At 35.9% G+C, this 14,623-nt stretch overlaps 4 protein-coding genes across 22 annotated transcripts; 3 read left to right on the top strand and 1 right to left on the bottom strand.

The window, feature by feature from the left end:
• Positions 1–2,344: 2,344 nt before the first annotated feature.
• On the top strand, positions 2,345–5,243 carry LOC145002991 (uncharacterized). Its single transcript, XM_078962159.1, has 3 exons — positions 2,345–2,385; positions 4,096–4,358; positions 4,456–5,243. Exons 1-3 carry the CDS (start codon positions 2,345–2,347, stop codon positions 5,241–5,243), a joined length of 1,092 nt encoding a protein of 363 aa, XP_078818285.1.
• Positions 5,244–5,382: 139 nt separating this feature from the next.
• On the top strand, positions 5,383–6,669 carry LOC145002990 (uncharacterized). The gene has a single exon (XM_078962158.1). The coding sequence runs from the start codon at positions 5,383–5,385 to the stop codon at positions 6,667–6,669; it is 1,287 nt and encodes a 428-aa protein (XP_078818284.1).
• A 1,375-nt stretch (positions 6,670–8,044) lies between these two features.
• Positions 8,045–9,959, top strand: LOC145000957 (protein NONRESPONDING TO OXYLIPINS 2, mitochondrial-like). Of its 19 annotated transcripts, none has more exons than XR_013661429.1 (5): positions 8,045–8,327; positions 8,554–8,672; positions 9,242–9,282; positions 9,510–9,550; positions 9,740–9,959. XR_013661429.1 is itself a non-coding variant. In XM_078960264.1 (4 exons), exons 1-3 carry the CDS (start codon positions 8,167–8,169, stop codon positions 9,259–9,261), a joined length of 300 nt encoding a protein of 99 aa, XP_078816390.1. In that variant the 5' UTR covers positions 8,045–8,166; the 3' UTR covers positions 9,262–9,282; positions 9,740–9,959. The 19 variants fall into 19 exon arrangements, 8 of the variants coding, with proteins under 8 accessions (XP_078816390.1, XP_078816385.1, XP_078816384.1 ...); XR_013661427.1 differs by lacking the exon at positions 9,242–9,282 and adding an exon at positions 9,003–9,054 and having other exon boundaries at positions 8,554–8,725; XR_013661426.1 differs by lacking the exon at positions 9,510–9,550 and adding an exon at positions 9,003–9,054 and having other exon boundaries at positions 8,554–8,725.
• An 88-nt stretch (positions 9,960–10,047) lies between these two features.
• Positions 10,048–11,829, bottom strand: LOC145000955 (Pentatricopeptide repeat (PPR) superfamily protein). The gene has a single exon (XM_078960257.1). The coding sequence runs from the start codon at positions 11,796–11,798 to the stop codon at positions 10,086–10,088; it is 1,713 nt and encodes a 570-aa protein (XP_078816383.1). The 5' UTR covers positions 11,799–11,829; the 3' UTR covers positions 10,048–10,085.
• Positions 11,830–14,623: the final 2,794 nt, after the last annotated feature.

The raw sequence follows: 14,623 nt of genomic DNA, 5'->3' as shown, positions 1-14,623 counted from the left end.
ATGGGTCGGTTTTAACCCAAAACCGAACCGAAAACCGATGGTATCGGTTTTTAAATATTTAAAACCGAACCATAAACCCAAACCGATGGGTCGGTTTCCTGGTTTTCCGGTTTTTTCAAACTCGGTTTCGGTTTTAAACCCATAACCCGTTCGAAATTTTAATTGTGGGATTTGGTAGTTTGTATTGCTTTATATAAGAGGAGAGTAGGAAGAATGTTTCATCCTTTGATCGATGTGGGATATAATTTTGCTGTAACAAATACAAGAAACAAAGGGAATATTGGCAAACAAGATAAAACACGTCAAGAGAAAGGATCGAACCCAGGTCATTTACATTATACGTCTATCTCCTTAGCCAACACACCAGCCATATGTTTGTGTTTACAAGTCAAGGAAGACATATATATACATATATAAATCGCAGAATTCATATTTTTATAAATATCGGTTCGGTTCGGTTTCTCTCGGTTTCGCACATTACTAAAACCCAAACCGAACCGAATTTTTTGGTTCCTAAATAATACAAACCCAAACCATCGGTTTATGCTTCAGTTTCAGTTTTATCGGTTTTTCGGTTTCCGGGTTCGGTTTTGCTCACCCCTACCAGGACCGAACCTTGCCTTCGCCTCTCACACGTCGCCTTCACTTTCGGTCCTTTCCCTTTCGACTGCGAGATTTCTCGGCCAAACCCTTCTCTCGGATCTCACCCTCAACCGAAGCCACCCTTGGTTCTCAACCTCTGAAGACCGAACCTTGGCCCTAAACCCAGATTTTCGTAATTTCGCTTGTTTTTCCCGGTTTTCGACCACTTTCGCATTTTAAGCTTGTCTTTCACTATTTTAACGCAGGATTTTCACCCAAACTTATATTTTGACATATAAAACCCTATATTTTCATAATTTAAACACATTTTTAGGAAACTCTTTAATTAAGAATAAAATCTAGTGGTAAGATATTGAGGTGGAGTGTTGACTTATCCTCTGGGCAAGGACACAAGTTACCTCCTATACTCACTCCATGACCATCCCGAGTTACTATTTCACCATACCTGGTCAATTCATTGTCCTTTTCCCACCATTTTCCAGCCACACTCTTGATCAACGGCTGGAAAACTCTTATCCCTCCTTCCATTTCACTCACACTCCACCAAGAAGCAAAAACTCATTCTCTCTCAGTATCCCTCTCTAATCTCGAAAATTCAAGGCTGATCACAAGTTCTTCATCTACTCCTAGTAAGTAATATCACTCCTCACATGATTATTCCTCTTTCTTTCTACTTAAATCATGGATATCTTGCACCAACATCATCATATTTGTGCTAGATCTTCGAATCTTCAAGCATCTTCTAAAGTGTTCTTGAGTTGAACACTTCCTTTCCTCATCATCCATCTACTAAAACCACACAAGGTGAGTTCATACCCCTATCTTTTCATCCATGTTTGTTCTTAAGTTTTAATGGGGGGGGGGGGGGGGTGGGAATACAAGTTAAAACACCAAAAACTTAACTAAAATCAATCATTAGCTTTCAAAAGAAAAGTTAATGTTTATTCACGGACTGTTTTGAACATCTTAAACTTTTTAGTATTCAAAACTGTATTAGATGCGAATAGTTCAGGTTTATACCTTTAAAATGACTACTTGCACATATTCACACGATTTTTCTACAATCTTTGGTGATTTTTACAAAACTACCTATCACTGTAGCAACGAATTCGGACCAATCTTTGAATATGAACGTTTTCACACTAGTTATGAACTTCTAAAAATCATGATAAAAATTATGAACAAACTAGACATAATTTCTAAGCTCTCAGAATTTAAAAAAATAAGTTTTTGACTCTGTATGATTTTTCTATAATTATTCCAAGAACAAGAACAAAAAAGATAAGACTAGCAAATGGTTGATAACTCATTTACACATTGTAACTTGCTGAGCAAGGTGTGTATTATCATATATAAATATATTTTGGTTATATTACATGTCTTTTACATCATTATAAAGGTCTACATCATATACTAAGAAGATTTATACCATTACCAAACGTTTTTGTTAAGCTATAATGGGTATAGTTTATGTTTCCATTAACACAACAAACACATTTCGGAAGGTTTTATTCCCACAGAAAAAAGTTGTACACTTACGCACACTACACATAAACTTGTTAACGTAAATTGTGAGACATTCTTCTCAGTACTCTTAGAGTACGGGTTAAAATTTCCTGGTAGTTATAACCAGAGTCTCTTGTAGAGAGAACGTGATAGTTGTGTATAGATCTATATTGGGTTTGACAAACCCACACCTGAGCTACATGTAACAGCTAGACCGGAAGGTCTGGGGTGACAAATGTCATTTAACATTTTGATGCCTGAGAAACGCCGTGGCAGGTTCATTAGTCATAGTATGGTTATATCGACTCACATATGGAGTTAAAAACACAGAAAGTTTACGTGGATTTTCTCAAACTAAAAAGGATTTTATGTCGATTTAAAATCACCTTTTGTATCAATAAGTATGGATATTACTTGTAAACTTTCGGTCTTGGAATTAAAGACTACACATCACTTTTGTAAGGAAAATATTGGATTTTTTTTTGGTAACACACAACTCATTACAAAGATTGTTTTTCAAACTCTTCATCTAAAAAGCTTATGAACTCACCAACTTAATTGTTGATACTTTTTCAAAACTACTTGTATTCTCAGGAAATCAACGAACCCAAGTAACCACAAGCTTTTGAGGATGGAACGCTACGACGTTGAACAACCATTTTTACATCATGTTGTAATCAATCATTTTGAAATATGTAACACTTGCAACCATGTAATTCTTTTCTAATTATAATTATGATTGGTTGTATTGCTTTGATCACTATTGTACTTGTTGTTATGATACTATACATGAAGTCCGCCACCCCCGGACCAGGGGCGGTCCTAGCTAGGTGCCCGGTGTGGCACCGACAACACCTAGCTTCCGCGTACGTAGTAGAAAAAAATTTATTTATTTTTTTAAATTTTTACCTATTGTGCCACTACGTAAAAAAATCGTGCAACTACTAAAAAAATTATGCAACTACATAAAAAAATTGTCACTCTATCGGGAATTACCAAACGAAAAAAAATAATAATGAGCCCATAATCCAATGTTTTAATCGATTATTATCTAATAGTCCAATTACCCAAAGCTCAAAATAAAACTTAAGTGGATAAATTAGCAATTGGGCTAATTGCTTGTAAAAAAGATAGCCCATCCTAATTATTTGAGTTTCTAATTGATGATCGGTACAAGCAAAAAAAAAAAAAAAAAAAACCGATCGTTGCCTCCAGTCGATCTCCAGACGTCGACTCAACTTCTTGGCTCCAATCGATTGCCTAATCAATGTCAATCGCCCCTGGAATCTGGATGACTTCTATATTCTATCGAGTCACAGCCTAATTCTGTCTTCTTGATCGTGAATCACAGCCCAAAATCGATTTTGTTGTTTGCCTTGAATCTTGATCGATTTCTTGAAGCAGTTGTCAACAATAGTATCAATCAACTTCTGTCTAAGTCTAACTGTCTTCTTTCAATTTCTACAATGAAGCAAGTAAGTTTTACCAATTACCATTTACCAATTCATTTAGATATTTGAAATTGATATGTTTTTTAAAGTTATTGATTGACTTGGGTGAAATTGATTTGTTTTGTTGAAGTTATATTGTTTGATTAGGTTATATTCATATATTGCTATGTTTTTTTTATTGAATTGATTGTTTGATTAGGTGAAATTCATATGTTTTTTATTGAATTGATTGTTTGATTAGGTGAAAGCAACTTGTCTTATTGAAGTCATTGTTTGATTAGGTGTAATTGTTATGTTTTTATTGAATTTTTGTTTGATTAGGTGAAAACAACTTGTTTTATTGAAGTCATTGTTTGATTAGTTGTAATTGTTAAGTTTTTATTGAATTTTTGTTTGATTAGGTGAAAGCAACTTGTTTTATTGAAGTCATTGTTTGATTAGGTGTAATTGTTAAGTTTTTATTGAATTTTTGTTTGATTAGGTGAAAGCAACTTGTTTTATTGTTTGATTAGGTGTAATTGTTATATTTTTGTAGGTTAAACTACGTGGTTTTTTTTACCAAAAGACAAAGACTTAATCCTAATGAAAGCGGTGAAGAATGTTCCCAAATACCAATCACCAATCAATCAATTCCTTCCGTTTCTAATCCTAATGCAACTCCACAAACACCAATCACCAATCATTCAATCCCTTCGGTTTCTAATCCAACTCCACAAACACCATGTTCTAACCAACCTAATGATAACGTTGACTTGAAAGATCTTCCAAAGGACCCGGCGGATAGGCCATTGATTACAAGTTACAATTCAAATATAAGAGATGATGTAAGAAGAGCATATTTTCTTCAAGGACCGTGTCAAGTAAGGGCACATAATTTTCCTAAAAAAAAAAATAGGTGATAGATTTAGAAGATTCGTTCCTTCATGGTTTAATGACTTTGATTGGTTGGAATATAGTGTGAAAACGAATTGTGCATATTGTTTATATTGTTATTTGTGTGGGGACCTCATGGGACAAAAAGGAGGGAGAGATGCATTTGTTTCCCAAGGTTTTGATACTTGGAATAAAAAAGATGCATTTCGGACTCATGTGGGTGGTGTTGATAGTTTTCACAACAAAGCAAGAGAAAAGTGTGAGTTTTTAATGAGGGAAAAACAAACAATTAATGTAGTCTTGAGGAGGCAAACCGAAGCGGAGGACAATAAATATAAAGCTCGATTACGTGTTTCTATTATTGTTGTTAGACTTTTATTAAAAACCGGTTTACCGTTTCGTGGTCATGACGAGTCGGTTAACTCGGAAAATAGAGGGCTTTACATTGAAGTGTTAAAAGCCATTCGAGAGACTAGTGAAGAGATTTTCAACAATACTTTTGAAAATGCTCCTAAAAACAATCAACTAATTTCCCCTAAAATTCAAAAAGAACTTGTGCAATGTTTTGCACAAGAAGTACTTTTGAGTATTCGTGAAGAGATTGGTCAAGATGTTTTTGCTTTACTAGTTGATGAATCTAGTGATGTTTCAAAAAAGGAACAAATGGCTATTGTTTTGCGTTATGTCGATAGTCTTGGCTTTGTGAAAGAAAGATTCATAGGAATAGTGCACGTGAAGGATACATCTTCTTTAACCCTCAAAAACGCCATAAATGAAGTACTTACAAGTAATAAGTTGAGTTTTAGTTAGGTAATTTATTCTTTACTTTTTTTTTTTTCAATTTAATTATATATATATATATATATATATATATATATATATATATATATATATTAATTGTTTTAAATTTTAATAGATAAGAGGACAAGGTTACGATGGGGCTAGCAATATGCGAGGGGAATTCAATGGTTTGAAAGCTTTGATATTACAAGAGAATGACACGGCTTTTTATGTACATTGCTTTGCACACCAACTTCAACTAGTAGTTCTGGCTGTAGCAAAGAAGCATGATGGTGTTAGTGACTTTTTTGAGCAAATTTCGTTGGTGGTTAATGTTGTTTGTGCCTCGTGTAAAAGAAAAGACTTACTACGAGAGCAAGCAAGAGAAAGGGTGCAAAAAGGCTTGTGTAGTGGTGATCTTGAAACAGGAAGAGGGTTAAATCAAGAGACTACACTTGTTCGAGCGGGAGAAACAAGATGGGGTTCACATTTCAACACACTCACAAGTTTGATGAAGTTGTTTGCAAATGTTCTTGTAGTTTTAGATTTTGTGAAAGATGAGGGAGGGTCATTGGCAAACCATCAACAAGCATCTGGAATCTTAACATATTTTAAATCATATGAGTTCGTGTTTTACTTACATATGATGTATGATATTTTACACCTCACGGGTACATTGTCAAAGCAACTTCAAAGAAAAGATCTATACATTTTGGAAGCGGCTTCGATGGTTAGAGGGACAATGGAGGCATTGCAGTCTTTTAGAAACATAGGGTTTGCTAGCATTTTGCCAAAAGTATCCTCTTTTTGTCAAACACACGAAATTGAAACTTTAGATATGGAAGAGTTGTATATTGGTGCGAGAAACCGTAGGACTACAAAGACTAATAAGTTTCATTTTGAGGTTGAAATCTTCAACACAGTGGTAGATATGCAACTTATAGAATATCGGGATCGATTTAGTGAAACAAGCACCCAATTACTAGAATACATGGGTGCTTTGAGCCCTTGTGATTCATTTGCACAATTTGACAAATCAAAGTTATTGAAGTTGGGTAAGTTATACAAGTATGATTTTGATGATTCAGATATGATAGACCTCGAAGGGCAACTTGAGATATTTTATCACTCTTGCATCAAAGATGAGCGTTTCACTAGTTTGAAAGGAATTTCCGACCTTTCTCGTTTGATGGTTAGTACAGGGAAGCATCGGTCTTATCCTTTGGTTTATAAGCTTTTAAAGTTGGCTTTAATATTACCCGTAGCGACCGCAAGTGTAGAAAGATGTTTTTCAAAGTTGAAGCTCTTGAAGACAGACTTGCGTAACAAAATTGGCGATGAATTTTTGAACGACGCATTGCTTTGTAATGTCGAGACGGAAGCACTTACGAAAGTTGAGGATGAAAAAGTAATGGAGCGGTTTCAAAAGATGTCTGCACGAAGAGGACAAATTTAAATTATAATAGATAGTTGTTATATAATGTTTAATCAGAAAAAAAATTTGTATTAGATGGTTTATATTATGTTTGACCGGATTTTTGTTAACGTTCTATATTATGTTTGACCAGAATTTTTTTTTTGTGCAACCCCTACTACTAATTCCTGCGTCCGCCCCTGCCCCGGACGTTTCCGCCATCCTTGGTTTGGGGGTGTGACACTATTAAGTACTTAATAGGACAAAAATTTTGTGCATAGACACAAGGTGACTCCAAGCATGCATTATTTCTCAATCATCAGAAGCTTATAGACCATTAGGGGGCCATAATAAGCTCTGAACTTTCTCAAACTCCAATAACATCCATGGAAGGGACCAAAATCATTCAAAAATGATCTCAAACTTGAAACTAGAAGAAGAAATGTCTAAGGTATGAACTTTATGCCTAAAATAGTTAAGAAATATGAAGAAGATATTGGATCCAAACTTGCTTCATGCTTCCTTGCACCAAAATGAATTCCCTCATTCCTCAAGCTTCACCAAAGTCTAAAGAACAAGCCCAAAATCAAGCAAACAAGCTCTCAATCATGCATGGTAGGCCTGTCAAATCGGACCGTCGTGTCGTGTTTTTGTCTGACACGACACGACACGATAATGTTTTTTGTAACACGAACACGACACGACACGATGTCGTGTTTTTTTTTCACTAACACGAAAACGAACCAATTAAAAAACGACAACACGACACGACATGACAAAGATAATATTACATAACTATTATTTTATTTAATTCATATTTAATCATATATAACACGATAAAAACGCCAAACACGAAAACACGATAAATACATGCTCAATCGTGTCAATTTCGTGTGGATTTGTAAACACGGACACGACACGACACGACATCGTGTTTTTTAAACTTGACACGAACACGACACGAAAACGAATTCGAATTTTGATTTCGTTTCGTGTCGTGTATTTTTGTCGTGTCGTATCATAAATTGACACCCCTAATGCATGGAGGCTACAGTTTCGTGTCCAAGGATTGGAGGCTGAAAAGTATGCCCTAATCCATAAATTAAAATCTCTAAATATGGAGAAACCCTTAAAAACCAAGGGCTTTGGAACACTTTGGTACGTCGATAATAGGTGGTTGTAGAACCCAACAAATATGTGAATGTAAGTATCTAAAAGTAATAAAATAATTTAATCAAGATTAATAAATTTCAATAGTCAAATTGATAAAAGGAATATGTCGTAAGACTCTTTTTTAAATACCCTTTATAAAAAAAAAAAAAAAAAATGTTCATTTTCTTTTAGGTGAAAGAATCGGGTAGCAGCCCGGGTGAAATTTTATCCGGGTAACATGTAACTCAACCACATGGGACACGACCCGATTGTTTAACTGTCGCTTGCCCTAAAACCCTAAACCCTATCAGACCATCAAAATTGGATTGATTTGGATTGGATATTTTTTACATTTTCCATCAGATCTCCGATCCCGCGGTATTGCCAATGGCTTCAAGATGCAGCAGATTCATGAACAAATCTTCAATTGCAAATCTCAAATCCGCTTTCAAGACGGCTTCCATGCCCAAATCTGCCCCTTCGTCTCCAAAATTTCCTCTTCCAACCAGGTCTACCACCTCACCGGTTCCTCGCTTCTCAGTGTCAAGGTACGTGTTTTCTTTCTAAAACAAAGATCCATCTGATGTCAATTTACGATTTACAACTGATACAAGTACGATTCAAAAACAGGAAGTTGAATTTTCGGTAGTATGTGTTCCTTTTGTCTTTTAATCAGGAATCGCACCATTTTATTGTTGAATTTACTGTATACAGCTAAGAAACCTTGAGAAGTTTCATAACATATTAACGAATTTTCAATACTGTATCTGATAGGTGTCCATCAGAACTCGGAGGTGTTCAATCTCTGTTACCCCTACATAATGCAGTCGCTGCAGCAAGATTGACATCCTGCCTGAGCACAACTTCAAGGAGTTGCAGATCTCTTTCACAGGGTACACTCTGCCGTACCTCTCCTGGCCTCTAATATGTTTTTTGTTATTTGACTGTGAGTCACAACTTCTCCCATGTGATATACAAATACAAGCCTTATGTGTTCATTCATATCTTGTTTAATTCTTCTACTGTTTTCTTGTAGAGGTGAATTCTTTCATTTTCATGCCAACATGTCTTTAAACTGTTTTGTTATTGTAAATAAGGATCTTGTTTAGATATTCAATTAGGAACATAAACACTTGCATATCATATAAAAAGTAAAAACAAGTAATTAAAATCTTCAAAGACCACACCTAGTTTAGATCTGACTGGAAGTTTGGTTAATGCAGGCACATGAGTTTCTCATTGCATAAAGATATACAAGATCTGTCATCATATCAAGTATGAGTCCTCTGTCATCTTAAAACTTTTAGGCTTATAAAATCAGACCTAATTTTATCAAATATAACAATATAGAAAATTGCTGAAATATGAAGATTTGTGAATGATTAGTGAAAGCTGTGAGTCTAACTTGTTGCATATAGCTGAAACTAGAGTATAAAAGTAACAAGAATTTTCATTTTCCCAGATGCATTTGATGGATCGTGATTGAATTTGCTGTGTGTAGAGGTGGGCCCGCATCATGATGATAATACCAAGGAATTTTACTCGGATTTTCTTTAGTATATGATGCATTTAATGTTTCCCAAAACCATTACTCTATTTTTCATTGCTTGTTTTATTTGGCTTGTAAACTATACACTATACAGAGTGTGACTGATTTCCAATTCTGGAACTAATTTAAATTAAATCTACAAACAATTTAAGTAACATGAGATTATTCTCGTTTTCCTCAGATGAATTTGATGGAACGTGATAGATTATGCTGTTTCTAGAGGTGGGCTTTGCTTCATGATGATAATAAGATGCAACTTTACTACTTGGATCATTTATATATAAACTTTTTATTAGGAAGTAAAAAAAAAAAACCATTTAGATAGAAAGTTTTTTTTGCATGATGTTTTTTTACTGAATTAAAGTAGAAGAAAGAGTATTATCTGATATGGGTTTTATTTGTTTGGATTAGAGCTGGGTTTATCTGTTCCAAGGTGACATGTTAGCAGACATTTGGATTGAGAAAACAAGAAGACAGGTTCTGTAATTCATCCTCATTGTTTTGTAATTCATAAAAAGATGCTTCAAACATTACAAAATAGCACAAACAAATTCAGTTTGAGTTATGATTTTGTGAAGTTATTCACTGTCTTTTCATATTCTTCTTTAGTTCTACTTTCAATTATGTTGCATGTGTTTTGACTTTGTTTCTCTACTTTATTTTTTTACTAATAGTAGCTACGTGTATATGTTATGATTTGGTAGTATAAAATGAAGTAATAAAAAAATCAATGGAAATACATTATTTAAATTAAAACTTAAATGTCAATCCAACTAAAACCAGCCTCTTTTATCACATTATTGTCTCTCATCACCTTCCTCACTACTCTCGCATCTTCCCACTTCCCAAATTGGGCATAAATATTCGACATCATAACATAAACAAACTCCATATCGCCTCCAAGATCAATCACCTTCCTAGCCGCCATCTCCGCCACCTCCAAATCCCCACAACCACCACAAGCCGCCAACAGCGCCCTCCACACCTCCCCGCTCGACTCAAACCCTAACCGCTTTATCACCCCCTCAGCTCTCCAAATCTCCCCTTCACAACCCATAACCTTAATCAAACAACTACAATGCTCAACCGTTGGATCAATCTTATAATCATAAATCATCGATTCAAAGTATCGATTTGCAACTTTCAACGATGCCTTATCATGCCAACAAGCCAATAACACATTCAAAAACGTGATCCCGTCTGGTTTTAAATCTTTCACATCTTTCAGTCTCTCAAAAAATTCAAACACTTTGGTGGATTTCTCGTTATGCGCGTATCCTGATATCATCGTGTTCCATGTCACCAAGTTTTTATCGGGTAACAATTCAAACAAAAACTCCGCGGTGTTTACAAACCCACATTTCGCGTACATATCGATCAAACTGCTCCCGATAACTACCGATTCATCTAAACCGTGTTTCACAACACAACAATGGATCAAAATCCCCCATGTGAGAGTACCAAGACGCGCTACACCACTTAAAATGCTTGAAAATGTGAATTCATCCATTTTTATGTTGTTCGAATGCATGTTGGAGAAGAATTCAATCGCGTTTCTTGGACGATTTCGGTTTACATAACTTGTTAGAATTGAATTCCATGAAGAGGAATTAGGGTTTGGAATCGTTGATAGAATCTCGATCGCGTGTTGTATGTTTCCGAATTGTGCGATTCCATTGATGATTTCGTTGTATGATATTGTGTCGGGGTTTGGCATTTGATGCAAAAAGTGAAATGCTTGTTCGATTCTTTGGTTTCTAGCACACGAAGCGATTACCGAGTTCCAAGAAAATGTATCTTTGAAACATGTTTCATCGAAAATATTGATTGCATCTTCTACATGATTGCATTTTCCATACATATCGATCAAACAATTTGCTATGAAAGCGTTTTGTTGGATGCCAAATTTGATAACTTTAGAGTGAATCGATTTGCCTAATTGTACTAAATGTAGCTGTCCACAAGCGGGTAGAATAGCAGTAAACGAGTATGAATCTGAAGAAATTGTCGACTTTTGTAGCTGAAGAAACAGATGTAAACCAATACGGGACTTCCCAGAACGAACATATCCAGTGATCAATGAGTTCCAAGCAACTAAACCTGGTTCAGGAATTTCATCAAACAGTTTATGTGCATCTTCCACTAGATCCAGTTTAACGTAGAAATTGATGAGGGCTGATGAAACGAATACATCGGAGTTGAACCCGTATCTCAAAACGTGGGAGTGAAGCTGTTGGCCACTGTTGTACAGACCCAAATTCGTACATTCTCGAATCTTGTACACCAAATCGTACCCATTTGGTTTGTCGCCATTGTTAGGCATCTTATTGTTGATGTCATTTTCATGGAGGTCAGAACTGTCTATTTGGGAGAATTGGTTGCTTGTGATGAAATGATTTTGTAGAAAGTGGTGTTGGGTATGTTTATAATTTGGTATATTAGTTTTTGTAATATTAGCAAAAACCTTCATAAGTATCTGAACAAAGGCACCTTCACGGATTGTGTTGTATCATTGTCTATATTGAACAAGTGAACAACGATATACTTCAACTTATATTATTTAATTTCATCATAATAGGGAGCATTTTTTTAAAGGGTAAATTACACGTCCCTCGTGCACATGCCAGAATGCATGTGTAGTTCCTATTTCCAAAATTTAACTCGTGCAGTCCCTCGTTGTTATTTATCTTGCATGGTTAGTCCCTATGCACGTTAACTGTTAACTTCTTCCGTTTAAGCTACCCACGTGCCTTGCACGCAGGGGCATTTTCGTCTTTTCAGGTTTGTATACATGAACCAGTATGGCGCGACTTCGATAACCGATCATTTCTGATTTCATCCTCCGTCGACCCTTAGCATTGCACGAGAAAACCCTAGTTTTCTACGATGGTGAACTGGAGGATTAGGCAAGAATGGGAGGAATACAATCTCCAAAGCTCATACGGTAAAATTTTCTACATTTTCAGTTGATCATCCATTATACGTTCCTAAAACGTAATTTTTTTTTGGGTTCGCAGCTGACAATCCATGTATGTTCTCGATACGATTGAACTATGGTGGAGTTTTTACGAAGTTTCCAGGCTGTAAATACATAAAGGGGAAGATGAAATATATTGATGGCATTGATAGTGACTTGTTCTCGGTGCATGATATGGACGAGATAATGGAATTGCTTGGTTGTGTGGAACCAGGTAAAAGTATTTATTATCATTTCAAACGACCAACCTGGGATTTAGATTTTGGGTTGTATGCTTTGGGTTGTGATGAAGATATAAACCACTTTAGGTCATACGTGTATGAACACAAGGTGATAGAAGTGTATACAGAGTTTTGGGAAACCAAGCTCCATACGTATCAAATGTCCCCAAACCCTGCAAAGATAAAGATACACGAAATTCCTGAGTCCCTTTGTCGTAAAAGCTTGTTATTGACCTGGTCAAATTCAGGGGATTGTCCTAGTGAAGAAGCCCCTGTTTTTGAGAATGTAGAAACTATGGACGAACCCCCTAGTACATTACTTGAAACAACCTTGGAACAACCCCTTGTTACATTGAGTGAAACAGTTGAGTCAACCCCTGCCTATATACCAAGAATTGAAAGCCCTTTGACTGAACCAATGATAGGAAGCACATGTCCTAATGTTGATGGTTGGGATGATACATTTGAATGGTCTGAACCTTTTGGTGGGACTCCTATGGAACAAGATGAACCAAATAGTGAAAAAGCAGGTGAAGACAGTCAAGCTAGTAAAGACAGTCATGATAGTGATGACACTGAAGATAGTGAATACAGTCAAGATAGCGATTACATAGTTGATGAAGATAATTTGTTAGATGATCCAGAGGTTGATATGAAGAACTTTCACCTTAAAATTGACATAGAGGTGGAGTGGGTTGGAAGTTTTCCTGATGATCGAGATGAAGCAGTAGAAGGTGATGAAGAATTAGAGGTTATAAACACTGAAGAATTTGTATCTGCATCTTCATCAGATGAGGGTGAAGCTAGTAAAAAAAGGAAGAAGATAAGAGATTTACGAAGAGCACATAAGAATGAAGCAGCTGCTGTCAAAGATCCATTTTACATCCACCAGACTTTTAGCACAGCCAAGGAAGTTAAACAACAAATTTATCTTCATTCCATACAGAGTAGAAGGGAGTTAGACTTCGTCAAGAATGACAAAAATAGGATTAGAGTGGTTTGCAAAGGGACAATACCAAACCTTGGGATATTAGAAACAGGTGGGACCAGCAAAAGTAATGACAAAGTGGGACCAAGTCAAAAGAAAAAGAAAGTGAAAGATGGTTCTATTCATAAATGCCCATGGGTCCTACTAGTGAGTAAGTGGAAAAAAGACATTAACTGGACTGTTAAGACCTATGAAAAGCAACATACGTGCCTTCAAACAAAGAAAATTAGGGCATGTAACTACAAGTTTCTCTCTGAACAGATTGTTGACACAGTGGAGGCAAACCCAGAAATACCACTTAGAGCATTACGTGAGATGCTTGAGAAGAAATACCAACTTGGATTGTCAGACATGAAAGTTCATAGGGCGAAAACAAAAGCCCTGGAATCAATTAGGGGAGATTTTGCTGCTCAGTACTCATGTCTAAGAGACTACTTACAAGAGGTGCAGAGTAGAAATCCAAACACCACAGTCAAACTTCAAGTGCAAAGTGAACCATGTTATGCATCTGAGACCAGGGTATTTGAACGAGTATACATTTGTCTTGGTCCACTGAAAAGTGGATTTGCAGCAGGGAAAAGAGATTTACTAGGGCTTGATGGTGCATTCATGAAGGGTCCATACCATGGTATGATCCTGACAGTAGTGGTATGTGCATAATCATATTTTAGTATTTGATTAATGTTTGACCATAGTTAATTGTTTGCTTATTACTGTGTTTGACATGATAATTTAGGGTTTAGATGGGAACAATTGCACATACCCTTTGGCATATGCAGTTGTTGAAGCAGAGAACTTTAATTCATGGACCTGGTTTTTAACTAACTTAGGAGATGATCTTGGTTTGTATGCAAACTCCAACTTCATTTTCATATCAGATAGACAGAAGGTAAATAAATTTCTCCATTCATTTTCACATGCATGTTTTACAATTCAATAAGCAACTTCACTCTTTTGATGATTTAGGGGTTATTGCCTGCACTTGAGAAACTTTTCCCAGCAGCAGAGCATAGATATTGCCTAAGGCATCTTCATGAGAACATGAAACGTAAATGGAGGGGCAAGGAATTCAAGGATTGTCTTTGGAAATGTGCAACATGTACCACCAT

This window comes from Lactuca saligna, chromosome 6, assembly GCF_052625555.1.
Source record: "Lactuca saligna cultivar CGN05327 chromosome 6, ASM5262555v1, whole genome shotgun sequence".
Lineage (NCBI taxonomy): Eukaryota > Viridiplantae > Streptophyta > Magnoliopsida > Asterales > Asteraceae > Lactuca > Lactuca saligna.
The sequence above is the reverse complement of the archived record's forward strand: the minus strand, read 5'-3'. Positions and strand labels throughout refer to the sequence as shown.